This window comes from Xiphias gladius, chromosome 10 (genome assembly GCF_016859285.1).
Source record: "Xiphias gladius isolate SHS-SW01 ecotype Sanya breed wild chromosome 10, ASM1685928v1, whole genome shotgun sequence".
In the NCBI taxonomy this organism is placed as follows: domain Eukaryota; kingdom Metazoa; phylum Chordata; class Actinopteri; order Istiophoriformes; family Xiphiidae; genus Xiphias; species Xiphias gladius.
The window spans coordinates 26066240-26081144 of NC_053409.1; the positions used below are offsets into that span (position 1 = coordinate 26066240).

The 14905-nt window shown below is 46.2% G+C and overlaps 1 protein-coding gene across 1 annotated transcript in view; it reads left to right on the forward strand.

The window, feature by feature from the left end:
• LOC120795531 (neuronal PAS domain-containing protein 3) overlaps nucleotides 1-14905 on the forward strand; it is a 244038-nt gene that overhangs the window by 95775 nt on the left and 133358 nt on the right. Inside the window, exon 4 of the mRNA XM_040137522.1 lies at nucleotides 4719-4801. Within this exon, the coding sequence (XP_039993456.1) occupies nucleotides 4719-4801 (83 nt within the window). The remainder of the gene's footprint in view (nucleotides 1-4718; nucleotides 4802-14905) is intronic.

Below are 14905 nucleotides of genomic sequence, written 5' to 3' on the forward strand. Positions count from 1 at the left end.
AGGTTTTCTTAAAGAGACGCCGTGGTGTGTCTCCTTCAGCTCTGACGAATGCGTCGAATGCCGTCCCAGCGTTGTTCACATCCACGTTTGAGAGCTACCGGTCTTCTCCTTTTTTTTTTTCCCCTCCCGCTGTGGTCTGCCGTGGCATTACTTGGTTTCTTGGCACGTGTCCACCGCCAACTGGTGATCGGGTTGCGCAAACGTCGGCAGGGATTCGTGTAATGTCGCCCACGTCCTCGTGCATGTGGGCGGGATACTAACAAAAAGAGGGGCCCACTCATTACATCATTGCTCGGTGGAGCTACTTCCGTTCAAAAACTCCACAGGGTGTCTTTAAGTCCAGAACAAAACCTGGATGTGTCAGTTGTGCTCGGACTGTCTCTATATCCTTTCCCGCTCTCTTTCTTTCCCTCCATCTTTCTATTCTTGCCTCTATTAACCTGTCGATGTTTCTTTCCCTCAGACATCCCTCACTTCCTTTTTCTGTCCCACCTTTCCTTCAGTCCTCCCCCCTTTCCGTCTCTCTCTCCATCCCTGAGGTCCTTTGTTAGGTCTTGATAAATTGGTTCTGACATTCTGCCAAAATGGCTGCCCTCTCCCTCTCCCTCTCCCTCTCCCTCTCCCTCTCTCACCAGTGTTGTTACACCTACCACTAATTGAATTGGCAATTTGTGTAACAGTACCTATCCAGCCTCCTCTCACTCTATCTCACACACACACACACACACACACACACTCGGTCCTCTCCAGTCTCTGCCCAGCAATCTGGAGGCTGTCGTTTACTCCTTTAATCCAACCTACCGGCAGCAAGAGGCAGCAGCTCTAAACCCGCGCGCCCACACACACCTTGTGTACCACCAGTGAGAAAGAGAGAAGTTGTCTTTATTCTTTGGCCTTCCTGCGTTGATCTTCCTCCTCGTCTTTTTACCCTCCTCTTCCTCATCAACACACTTTAACCTATCAGTTCTCCTCTTCACCTTTCTACGTCACCTCCACCCTCATCACCTCTCTCTTATCCTCTCTTTCTCCTCTTCTTCTCACCTCCTCCCTTTCTGCCTTACTCAGTTCATCCTCCTCTTCCATTTCTCCTTTCTGTCAACTGTTTCCCTCTTCTTCTCCCCCTTTTTGAAACCCTGCGTATTCCAAGTCCTCCTCTTCATTCTGTCTTATAGAGAATGTCTTCCTCTTCTTCTCCACCTCTTGTTCCTCGTCTCTTGCCTGTTTTCAGACCTCCGACTTGTCCTCCTCTTTTTCCCCTCTTTTTTTTCCTGCTCTCCTTTTTTCATATTGCCCCTCATCCTGTCCTCGGCCTCCACGCCTCCTCCTCATCTTCGTCTGACCCACCTCTTCCTCTTCCGCCTCCACCTGCTCTTCTCTTTTCTTCCTCAGCTCTTCTCAACTCTTGCTCTTCCTCTTCAGCGTATTCCTCCTCACCCACCTGTTCCTCCCCTACTGTGTGACCTTGTCCTCATCTTGTTCACCTGCCTCCTAACACCCTCTTCCTGGTCTCCTCCTTCTGCTCCTCTTCCTTCCACCAGGATTTAACACGTCCCTGTGTTTGTCTTCCTTTTCATTGTTTTTCTTAACTTCACCTGCTCTTTTTAGTTCAGTCTTTTAATAATTTTTGAAGAAATAAAGTTTTTTACTAAATTGCTGCCATCAAGGTTGTTCTCGGTGTTTTTCAATCTTCTTTTTTCTGCAAAAAGCATGACGTTTGCGACGAGCTTAACTCAACGTTATCAGACACAAACCGTGACATTTATTTTTCCCCACTAGCTCAGACTGAGCTCCATCAGTCCTTCGTCCCTCAGCTCGGTCAACCCCTCCTCCTCCTCCCCCTCTCTTGTCATTTCTCTCCTCACCCCTTTTTAAAATCCCTCGTTCACGAGGGCATTTCATTACATCATTAATTGAGCCTAATTCAGCTACATTAGCCCCCAAAAAGGACAGGACGGGGGGGGGGGGGTGTGTTAGTGTGTGTGTGTTGGTGAGTGTGTGTAAATTTGATGTAATGAGGTCTGCAGGGAGACGAGGACGGAGGTTGTGTGGAGAGGAGAAAATTACCTCAGGGCAGAAAAATCTCTCTTTTAGTGAGCTTTAATGCCCCTCTGTCTGCCTGTCTCGCTGTCCAAAACTGTCTCTCTCTCTCTCTCTTGGTCTGGTCCACTTTTGTTTGTCTTTTGAACGTCTTTCAATGCTTTTTTTTTTTTTTTTCCTTCTTCTGTCTCGTGTAATAACACATTTTGGTATGAAATAAATTTTTGCTTTACATTAAAATGCACACGAGAACTAGCAGCACGAGCAGGACAACACGGTAAATAAAATCCGAGAAAATGCAACAAATGCAGATGCAAAAAAAAACCCCCACCCAAAGACAGAAGAGTCCTACATCCACTCCCGGTAAGGATCAGGATAATCTGGAGCTAAGCGTTAATAAAAAAGAGGTGATGTCGGAGGACACGGACTCTGGGTGTCCTGCCCGAAAGTCAGACGTGCTACATGCCCATCCACCACGCCGACCAGCAACCCCCTCACTTTCCGATGTAGATACTTTCTGCACTGGCGATGGATGTAAATAAAGAGGTGTGGCTTCCTAGTATACGAGGCTGGTCCGGCAAGACGGCGACACATAAACGTCATTTTTAGCAATCGGGGTTGTGCTGTCGGGACTTGTTGTCCACACAGCAGCCAAGAGTCAGTTGATGCAGTCAGTATTTGCGGGACGGCTTGCAGCTCGAATCAGAGTGGAATGATTAACCATTCGGATGCTTATGGGGACAGGTGGTGCACTGACCAAATGCGATGTTCTGTTCGTCTTTTAAAATTCAAATTCTCTTCCTGTCTGTCTCGCATGTTTTTCTTCCTCTTTCTCTCCCTTTTTTTTCCTTTGGAAAAGAGAGAGAGAGAGAGAGAGACAATTTAACCTGAGGGCAGATTTCTCTCTCTCTCTCTCTCTCTCTCTCTGTCTGGCTGTTGTGCTTTCAGTTTTTGTCTTTGGAGAGATTTTTGCCCTCAGGGTGAAATTTTAGAAAGCTATAAACCATCTCTCTCTCTCTCTTTCTCTCTTGCCTGTCTCTCTCTCTCTCTCCATTGATGGGTAGAAAGTTGGGAATAATGAAAGGGATAGAGAGAGACAATAGGCAACACAAAGAGAGAGATGCCCTCTTTGGTGTCCATGCCTTCAGACTCGCCCACCCTTTCTGTCACAGAGGGGCAGGCTCGGCTGACAAGGCTTCAGCCCCACAGTAGCTGAAGTCGAGTCAAGTCTTCAGCTACATCAGCTCTCAAAAAGTTGTTTGGTTTTACAAACATTTCCCAGAAAGTTGTGCTGAGAAAACCCACTTATGCAACGGGAACTGCTTCGGTTTTGGAGTGGTTTTAGAGTGCTGCAGCCATAGCCTCCGCCTGCATCCTACTGCCCCCCTCAATCTCCCGCCAAGACCTGCTGCCTACGTTAACATCTCTGCGCACCTGATCCATCTTCTCCGTGAGGTGGCTGATCTTCAGACACGGCCCCCACCGATCCCACCGTCAGAAAGGGGGTTTAAGATACTCAGATGATGTGAAAATAGATAAATTGTTTGAATCTTAGTGAGAGCCAAGTTGTGCTAGAAAATAACCAGTTCTTTAGATGTGTTGTCCAACACATCTAGGCAAAAGGCAAAAGTGTTTAAAGCTGTTCTGGGAGGCACAGTGAAAAGTTGGCTGTCATACAGAGGAGCTGGGGGGGTGATAATCGCTTAAATATGGATATAACATTTTCAGACAGCGCCTTTTGGAAGGCATTCGTGGAGGCGCAGTGGTTTGTATGCACGAAAAGCAACAGAAGAGAGAGAGAGAAGTTCAAACCCTGGCTCCTTTCTCGGCTCCACGCAGCTGACCAATCACTGCGTGAAGCGGGGCGTGAATAACGGATTGGCGGGTGTCGGGAAGTCACAGAAACTGTCAAACGCGGTTCTGAGGTTGGAGAGATGTAGGGAGGGAGGGTGGGTTTCCAAAACTGCCCCAACCCAGGCAGTTCTGTTGAAGAGTACTGGCCCCTGTAAAACCTGAGACACACCAGAGGCCGCTGTTCTCATACCTTTGTCCTACCAACGTCAACATTGGACATTTGAAGATACACATTGGAAACAATTTTACATGCGCAGTAAATGTACTCATGTTTGTTTGCATAAAATGTATTTAATGTACAGTCCCTCATCGTTTTGAAATAAGAAATTTCAAAAGTTTCCCTCAGATGCTGTTTCTCCGGCTTTGTTAGTTTCTTCAGGTACCTGTTAGCATCATTAGTTCCTCACGTAACCCAACAAATATACCTTCTATGAAGGTAACAGTTCTCATTGGTTCCACTAAGGAGAGCTAACATTGCTAACCTGTTGCACTGTTCCGCACTGTTCTGCAGAGCTGACCTCACTGGTTCCTCTTGTCCTGTGCCATGTGTGTTTGTCACGCTAGGCTGTATAAAAGTGAGTGTGTGTGTGTGTGTGTGTGTGTGTGTGTGTGTGTGTGTGTGTGTGTGTGTGTAGCTTTGCTCGTATCAATGTGTCTGAGTCTCACCGGTCTTTTTCTGTCCTGTCCTGTGCTTTTCCCCTCCTTGTGTGTGTGTGTGGGTGTGTGTGTGTGTGTGTATATATGTGTGTGTGTGTGTGTGCGTGTGCGTGTGTGTGTGTGTGTGTGTGTGTGTGTGTGTGTGTGTGTGTGTGTGTGTGTGTGTTTAGCTATCGGTACCCAGCGGAGGAGGAGTCCCAGCGCCATCGCCTCAGAGATCTTCGAACCTCACCTGGGCAGCCACATTTTACAGGTAGGATCTGTTCAAGGTGGCTAAAAATCTTTGACTATTGCATGTGAACAGAGTATATGTGAGCAGGTTCACACATAAATGAACCATGTCAATCTTGGCACGCACACACACACACACACACACACACACACACACACACACACACACACACACACAAATTTTCAGTGCCTTGGGTTTCTGATAAATAATTTCCAGTTGTTATTGCACTGTTCGATCACTCAACCACTCAAAATGATGCAGAATCAATGTACTCTACACACTGTATACACACACACACACACACACACACAGCCCTCATATTGTGAAACATCTCAGGAACTGTCAGACTGATTCCCAGAAAACCTGGTACAGGTATGAATGGTTCCCAAAAGAGCCCCTCATACTGTGGTTGTCCCCTAATCTTGCATGTAACAGGAATAAACTGGAAAAAAATCTTCCATTATGCATGAGTGGCCAAAGTCTGTTGTCAAAGATCAGCCTCAGCTGCTTAATACGTGGTTAATTAGCAGATTAAAGCTGACGTAGCTCAACGATATCATAGAATTAGCGCGACGACGTGCTCACATGCTACATTTTAGCATGGCTTTATTCTACCTGTCTGCTTGTTCACTTGCTATCACAGGCGGGTGGGATTTAGGACAACAGAGTTGTCACTTGATGTCGGAATGAAGCGTTGCAGCCTAATTGTGGTGCTATCTCAATGAATTATTATTAATCCGGGTTTAGTCTCCATTTTATGTTTTCTCTCCTGAATCCACGGAATACCAGAGTCTGAGGTCCAAATCCTGTCAGCGAAGATTTTACACCATTTTGTTATCTGAATTATTTCTTATGATTTGCCTTTGAGCTTTTCTGAAGCTAAATTATTCCTCATGATGTACCTTTACATTATTAGCCCAGTGATTCCTCATAATTCACCCTCCGATTTTTCACCGCAGCCGACTTCAATTATTCCTCAACATCCAGCTGCTGCCACAGTTAAGATGAATTATTAAATGGAATTATGAAAGTATGATAATGACTGGGTTATCGGTTTTCACTCCCTCAGGATTGTGCGTGTGGGTGTGTGGGTGTGTGTGGGTGTGTGTGTGTGTGTGTGTGTGTGTGGGTGTGTGTGGGCCGGTTTTACTATATTCGTGGGTTCCAAACATCGTGAGCCCACTATACTTGTGGGGTGCGACAGCTCTGCGGGGACCAGAATGCTGGACCCCACAAGTTTAAATGACTGTTTGAGGGTTAAGACTCGGTTTTAGGGTTCAGGTTGGATCTAGGTTTAGGTTTTCGTTAGGCACCCAGTTGTGAGGGTTTAAGGATTGGGTAAGAGGCTAGCTATGTCAATGATGGGTCCCTGCAAAGATAGCAAATCAAGGACGTGTGTGTGTGTGTGTGTGTGTGTGTGTGTGTGTGTGCGTGCGTGCGTGTGTGTGTGTCCGTGCGTGCGTGTGTGTGTGTGTGTGAGTGCGTGTGTGTGTGCGTGTGTGTAAGTGCGTGTGTGTGCGTGTGCGTGTGTGTGAGTGCGTGTGTGTGTGTGTGTGTGTGTGTGTGTGTGTGTGCGTGCGTGCGTGTGTTTATGTGTGTGTGTGTGTGTGCGTGTGTGTGTGCGTGCGTGCGTGCGTGTATGTGTGTGTGTGCGTGCATGCGTGTGTGTGTGTGTTGTAGTTTTAATCCCTAAAATGCTCCGCTCCTTATCTGTTTAACATACAGCCCAAAGGCTGAGCTTTTAACATCACAACCAGGCTGATGCGATACCACATCTGATAGAGGCTGGTAATCTGTGTGTGTGTGTGTGTGTGTGTGTGTGTGTGAGATAGAGACTGAGTCTGTGTGTTATACGATACACCCTATTTGTAAGTGTGCGCGTATTGCCGAGATTATTTTGAGAACCTACAGAAGTGCTGGTCTTGTATTTCGTAGTTTGTGCTTTTTTCTTTAAAACCTAGAAATCTTGTGTGTGTGTGTGTTTCAGTTACACCTGATTAGTATTATAATCTGGCTGAAGCCAGTGAGACTTTGCGGCATAAAAATCCACACTTTTCTAATCTCCTTGTACTTTTTTTTTTTTTTAATCCATTTATCATATTCAAGAATCCTGACAGAAGAAAATCCTCACAGATATGGAGAAGTTTGTGACAAACTGAAACATCCACAAAAACCACTCACCTCCTGACCACCGGGGGTAGTTCATCTGACATAAAACAGCCTCCTCATTTTCCTCAGTTTGTGGGTTTTTTGCTTTTTGTCAACCAATCCGAGGGGTTTATGGGGGCAGGGTTGCTGAAACGGCTCGTGTATCACACTGCTCTGCCTTTGCTGCGGCTCTGCCCAGTTGTGTACCAGCCGGGTTTGCAGGTAATTCTGACAAGACCCAAACTTTGGGCTCCAGCCATGATATTTCGCCTGCATTCCTCTGTGTACAGTGACACAGCAAACGAAGTAAGTAAATAAAAACACTGAGGTTCAAATTTGCAGATTCTCACCTGATGATTTCAATCCTCAAGGTTTCGGGGGCTGCATGAGCCAGTTTAGTCCATATTTCCACCTTTTATGTCACACACTCTTAGCTGTGAATCAGCTTTCTTGTTCCTTTTTTTTTGTTTGTTTGTTTTTGTTTGGTTTTTTTTTTGTGCTGACGGCGCAAACGTTCCCCCCTTTTCCTCGGAACATCTGTTGTTTCTCCGCTGCCGTCGGCTCAGGAAGCGGCGGCTTCACTTTTCTGGACATCTTGTAATATGAAGATGTCCAGGATCAAAACACCAGTGCAGTGCAGCTAGTAAGATGCACTGCATGTAATCTGAGCTGCTACCGGTGTGAGCACTGTGTCTGGCTGTTACACTGGCAGCTAGAGGGCACTGTTCCCAAAGTGAAACTGCTCATTCTGTGAGTATCAGCAGAAGAAAAGGCGACAGACAGAGGAGGATGTCGTGCATTAGTGCTGCGTACAGCACATATCCATCACCGCTCCTTGTTTTTGCATTTGTTCTTTATCTCTTGCACTTTAATCCCGCAGACATCCGCAGCAGAGCGCGAGCACGTCGCCGTGACAACCGGCTCCCTCCTTCCGCCGCTCTGCACATCTTGTTGTCATGTGTGAGCGTTAACACAAGGCTGGAACAAGCGTGAGCAGCTGAGCTGCCGCGCATCCGCTCACGCTGCGCTGAGCATCGCCGTCCTGTCGAGCATGTGTGTGTGTGTGTGTGTGTGTGAGCCTTAACACCGTGTTCTGATCCTGCAGCTCCAGACACCAGACATCCCATAATACCCTGTTGTAATCCCTGGAGAGTTGCTATGACGACCATATGAGGCAGATTGAGGCTGCTTTGAGATTGGAAGTGACACGAACAATGTGGGCCTCCCCTCACCTGGATGGAGGAAGGTGTGTTTGTCTGCGTGTGTGTGTGTTTGTGTGTGTGTGTGTGTGTGTGTGAGTGTGTGTGTGTGTGTGTGTGTGTGTGTGTGTGTGTGTCTTGCTTTTAAAATGTATCCCAAACGAAGACACTACTTTTTGAGGACAATATTTCCTGCTCCCAATAGCTACATTTTGGTTTTGAAGGTATCAAGACTTTCACAGGTGGGGGGTTTATTGGTGACAGGTAACCCATTTACACCCACACACACTTCATGCATCCTGGGCAGATTGAACGGTGATTCCCAGGACACCAGGCTACAGAAAATCAACTGTAACTCAAGGGGTTTTTCCATTTTTTTTGGGGGGGGTAGTCACGTCAAGCAGGTCATGCACAGTCTCGAGCAGCCAACCACACTGGCATGGGGCAAGTGTTATTCTGTTGCAAAGCATTTTAAACCCAGTAGGAGCCTGTCGTCTGTGGCGTTTTCTGTTTGCACCGTTCCTCCGTTCAAACTGATCCGCCGACCAAATACAGCTGAATATGTCCCTATCTGGTTTGATTCGACCTGCTATGATAAAGAGTCGTGCCGCCAATGAAGCTCCTCTTACGTAGCGACAAACCAAATGCATTCCCCATAACTCCTTCACAGAAAAAAAAAAACAAAAAGCCCATCCCGCCGGTTCGCTAGTGGAAAGCTTTTAATGTGAAACACCCAACACAGCTCCAACACAGCTGAAAGAAATCAGTAAATGGTCAAATACGGCTGATATCCGAAAGTACAAACAGGAACACAGGAGTGAAACTAATCACCAAACCACAGAGGTTCAGGTAGATGGTTTTACTGTTAGGCCTCTGGCCGGCGTAGTAATCATGGCGGGAGCAAAGGCGGAAGTCGGGTTACGTAGTATAGAGAGCGACGGGGTCCACGATAGGAGGAGGGAGGTTGGGGTGGATGGATGGGTGGACACCGAGAGACGTTTGAAAGCTTTCTCTCTGGTCTCCAGCACAGGAACGTGGCCAGGAAAAAAACAAAAAAAAACAAAACCGTTATTGCAGGACGAAGTTACTACTATGACAACTTCCCTGTCAACCCATCACTCATTACTGATTGGTTAGGGGGAAAACGCCACAGAAAACTCACACCCCTTCAGCCCGTGTCTTTTTATCTGTATCCTCTTGATGTTTGCGTCAGTTTTTAAGTTTTCTAAAACCAAGGTCGTTAATCGAAGTTAGAGTCTCTATTGAAGCCCAAGTGTTCACACAGCTCCAAAAAAAACAAACGAATCGACGTCAAGAGAGATTATTACATTAATGAAGGTCAGAGCTTATTACGCCTGCTCCTCCCGTAGCACGAAATAAACATCTTGAGAACAAATATCCAGCCGATATTTTATGTTCCATAGACACACATACTGGTAATATTATACCATATAACATTACAACACACAGGTGTGATTGAATATCAAGTGTGAATATCATGTGTGTGTGTGTGTGTGTCCATGTACATGTATTATTCCAAGAGTGTTTCTGCATCATTGTGTGCGTGCGTGCGTGCGCATGCTCGCAGCCTTTTCAGCAGAGAGGGAAGGCCGACGTGTTGGCGGCAAATTGGCCTCATTAATCTCCCGCTTAATTGATTGTGAGAAGTTTGAGGATGACATTTTAAGAAAGCGTGGCGGACGGGGCGCGGCGTGATTGATTTGGCTAAAACGCAGCGCTAATGAATGCCAGCCAGTCACTTAGGTGGTAGAGACCAGACACTAATTTCAGAGAGATTAGGCCAGAGAGGTTGATAACGCTTAATGAAGAGAGAGAGAAGGAGCAGTCATTAAACAGGATGTAAAGCTCTATGTGTACTCCCCTGTGGGTGTGTGTGTGTGTGTGTGTGTGTGTGTGTGTGTGTTAGTGAGAGTAAATATGTGAGGCTTGTATTAGTCATCAATAGAGATCTGGATGGGAGAAACATGGACGCCGTGTCTCTGAAGGAATGTGTGGAAGCCTGGAGTTCGGTTTACTTCCTGCTTTTATCTTTATCAGCCAGAAAATGTTTCAGCACCGAGAGACGTCTGGTTTTCTTTTCAAGGACATTTTGTCAAATCCAAATCCAGCATCTGATCCGCTAATCATCATAAATTTACCTCAATGTGGCTCTTATTTTTAATAGTTTTGGTGCAAACGTGTGTTAGCATGCCAATGTACAAAGGTAGCAGCAAGGTAACCGTGGGCGTAGTCACATGATTGTTGACAGCTGCTGGATGCTAAAGGAAGATGATGGTTTATTACACCTGCATGACCGCAGACCCGCACACACTTCTAGACACACAGCAATCGGGTATGCGTGCGCAGACGCGCTCCACACCCGTGCACCAGAAAACGTGATGGGGACGAAGAGCTCGTTTGTTCGGGGTCCTGTTTGGATTGAAGCCATGTCTGTTGTACACTCTGGAAATTCTGAATTGCATTTCACAAAAATAACACAATACACCTCAAGTTACCACAGTCATGCTACATACGAACTAAACATTACTTAGTGCACACATAAGGCTAGGCGGCGTACTCGTTCTAAACTGCATTAAAAAAAATGAGCTGATGATGTGCCCCTCGAGCTTGGTAAGAAAGTAGGATCGTTGTTGGACCTGCTAGCGTTTGCGACCCTCGGTTAGAGCAGATAAACATACTTCTCAAACCCTTTCCTCCCTGTTTTGCCTTTGTGTTTTTGGCTTTGGAAAGGCTAGGCGAGAGAAATGACCCCTCCATCCTCTTTGAATATCAAATGTATCCCTTACTAAAGCCCCAGGAACACTGCTTCCACATGTGAAGAAATCTAAAGCCTGACAGGGCGTTTTTGATCTTCCTTTTTACATGTGTAACTAAACAAGATTCAGCATGCAAGTCAGACCGCTCTGAATTTATTACCTCTGCCAGCAGGATTACACAAAAAGTACTGAGCCCATTTGCACCGAACTTGGTGGAGGGATGCGGCAGGGGCCAGGGAAGATCCCAGCAGATCTAGATCATTTACTATGGATTTGAATCCGATATATCTTGTTCCACATTGGCTCTACTGAGCACATTTTCTGATTGGAAGTGCTTTTTTTTGTTGGATGGAGCTAGGCTAGCAGTTTCCCCGTTCTTTCAGTCTTTTTTGCTAAGCTAGACTTAACGTGTCCTGGACCGGTACTGAACACGCAGCAGTAAACAAGTATCCGTGTTCTCGTCTGACTCTACATAAGACAGATTTCCCAGACCGTTCCTTTAAATAAGGATGTACCTGCAGGGCGACGCCGTCCGTCGAGTCGGGCGGGTCTGGAAGTTTAGTTGTTGCTGATGAAGTGAAAGTGTTGCGGTGTCTTTGGACTTTAAAGAGCAGATTGGTGTTTGGTGTTTTTAAAGACACCATGTGGTGTTTGAAGATGAAGGGGTGGTGGACAGACGGTTGCTAATTAAATAGAGGGGTGGAATAAAGCAAACTGTGTGTGTTAGTCCAAAAAGCGCAAACAATTACTGAGTGATTGATGAAGAGAAACACGCTGTGTGTGTGTTTATCCTTTAGGAAAGTCAGAAAGTCAACCGGAGGAGAGAGTCAAAGAGGAAGAAAGCGTGAGTGATTTCGTGTGTGTGTGTTTATAACAGCCTGGCAGAGCACCTGGCAGGATTGGCGTCTAGGGGAGATAGTGCTACACCTGTTAAAAAAACATGCAAACAGAAGGAGGACAAGGAGACAAGCGAGGGAGACAGGGAGGCAAGGAACCGAAATGAGTGAGCCACAAAGAGGAGAACCAGAAAGGAGATGGACAGACAAGCAGACAGCAGGACGTGGACATGAAGAGAGAGGCAACAGGAAGACAAAATAGGACAGAGGGATGGAGGGAGACAAGAAGACCATGTGACAGGTTGTATAGGTCGACATTTCTGGTGTTAGATTTCCCATCGTTTTTCTATGCTTCTACTAGTGTTGTTCATACGCTGTGAAGATGTTTTTTTATGGGAGTAAATATGGTTTCATTTAAAGATCAGACACGTTTCTCCAACGGGAACTGTTCTGTGTTGTAACAGGAGGTTTGCACTGTGCTTGTTGATCTTCAGTTGGCTTTACCGCCTCTTTTGGTTGTGGACTTTCACCTGGGAAGGGAGGCGTTCGCTTCTCTCTGTTTAATCTCTGTGTTTTTCCTGTGTTTGTGATGTTATGTTACTTAAAACGAGTGTGAAATCGATGTATCGACATGTTCGTGTTTTAGAGCTGCGATTTAATTCATTTTCATGCATAAATGTGCTAATCACGGGAGAGGCTCGTCGAGGCATGTGTGTAGCAGGGCTGCCGTGTAGTTTGCAGCGCTGGAGCGTAGCGTTGAGACCCCGTCTGCCAGTGTGAGGAATTTAGTGACTTTGTTGATGATCCAGCGCAGGTGCACGGAGCTTTAACGTAAGTGCAACCATGTGAGCGTTCTGTTTCTTCACAAATACAGTTGCACAGGTGTTCAGCAGTGAATTGCTCAAAGACAGTTCTGGGAAGTGCGCCCCTTACCTCCTGCACAACGCGATGCAGAGACCAGACCCACTACATGAGGTCATTTTGTCCTTGTTTGTCCTCAAGTCCGAAAAGGCACGTTAGCAGGTAAAGACTTAGTTTCAGCGTAATGGTTGGAGTTAGGTTCCAGTTCATGTTAGGAAATGATTCATTTTAATGAGGGTCTTCACAAGTATAGAAATGAGAGAGAGAGAGAGTGTGCATGAACACACACACACACACACACAATCATCACTTAGAGTAGATAGGAGAGTGTAGCCAAAGTTCAACACACACACATCAACGTAACCCGTTCAGAACGATGGCAGCTGACGTGCCCCACTCCGCTTTAATAGATGGTTTATGGTAAGTATCTCGACTGTTGTTCAGATGCTCTCATCCATTACACACACACACACACACCTTACAGCATAACTCACTCATGACAGAGAGGTGACACACACACACACTTTTGCCCAGTACAACTGGACACGTGCGTTCAGACAGAGTGAATCTATTCCGATTCATTTTTCACATTTACAATCACATTTCCAAGACTGCAGATTGACAGTGAGCCGTCAAACTCAGTTTCTCTCTCAGCATTGTATTAACGAATGTCACGAAACACAGTCAGGTTTTCTGTCTGAATTGAAACTCGTTGCTCAGAAACATATCTGGTGAGGGAAACTAGAGCTGGTTTTACAGTGCTTCATTAGCATGGTTTAAGTTTAGATTTGCCAATATATCTGAATTAATACGTACTGCAGTAATGTGCAGCTAAAAATGAGTACTTTGCTAGTTTCCATCTCTGTTTACATAAAGAGTCAAAGTATGTCATTCTGGTGGCCCAGTGGGTCGACATCCGTACAGAGGCAATTTTGTTTGATTCCACTATTTATACCTCTACTGCCGTCTCGTCGGTTTCCTTTTACCGTGGATTTAGACCCAGAAATCGCCACAAAATTATTTAATTTGTGAAAATCCTTGCTCAAAAAAAAAAAGCTGCAAATCAGCCGTCAGCCGCTTCAATCCAAAAGGGCCAGCGGTGTGTTCTTTATCTTTAAATCAAAAGTGAAGAGGCATCAGTTGAAACTACTGCAGTCGCAGCTTACCGGTTACACGATGAGTGAAGAAATCCTTAAGCGTGGATCGCTGTTTTAACGCGGCGCGAACAGCGGCGGCAGCCTGTTTTGACAAAGGAAACCCAAACGGCTATCCTGTTTGATATCAACGCAGCGTTTGAGGCCTTCACCCGCAGCTGTTAACAAACGCCTTCACTCCGCCGCATGTAAAACAGATGTAAGGTGCCCGTGTGTTGTCATGGCGATCGGGGGCAAATTAAAGACGACAGCGACGCCGCGCAGACACAACACCGTGCTCCTGTCAGCCTGTCAATCAAACTGTCAGCCAATGAGTGTCACCGTAGGTAAAAATTAGACGATCGGACGTGAGAGGACAAAGGGATGACAGGACAGATCTGCGGCTCTGGGCGGATTAGGAGAATATTACTGTGGAGGTTATCAAACAGGAAGTGGTAGAATGTGTCTACGGTGTCTGAAGGTGAGACAGACAGGCAGACAGACAGGATGTCAAACCGATGAGAAGCAGCACCGTGGGGTAGAAAAGCAATGCAGACAGACGCTGAGGTTTAAAGGGGGTTTTGCATGTTTTCCTCGGTCTACTTCACGTTCACGTCTGCACGTTTACATCGTTCTGTTACTTTGCCGCCGTGTGATGATCACGTTTTCTGGCAGGGACTGTTGTGAACTGTCTTTCTGCTGATGCGTTCAAGTGAGCTCCGACATCTAAGACTTCTAAGAATCTGAATTCCTTTTACAAGGCTGAAAAAGAAAGAAGACAGAGTAACGATTGGGTTCTAAGCCGACATGCATGGCACGTGTGTCTCTTAATGCTCCCGTTTACACCGAGCCGCTCCGTGCGCATTGCGTGGATCAGATGCCTGCACGGTCTCAAGAAGCGTAAACGCCAGAATCGTAACAGACAGATTAAAACGCAGCTGTTCAGATCACCTCTAGAGGAGGCTTGAGACACATTTCAGCCAGATGTTAAAAGGGTGGAATGCATCGGCCTCAAAGGCATGTATAAACTTTCCTCCTCCGCACTGAAAATATGTGAGTGAGGGCTGTGGAAATAACCTCTGCAGCCTCAGTCCGCTGCAATGACGACTCACCAAAGTTACACTGAAATCTGAAAAACAACGGCCCCGGCAGTTTCAACACATACAGTCAC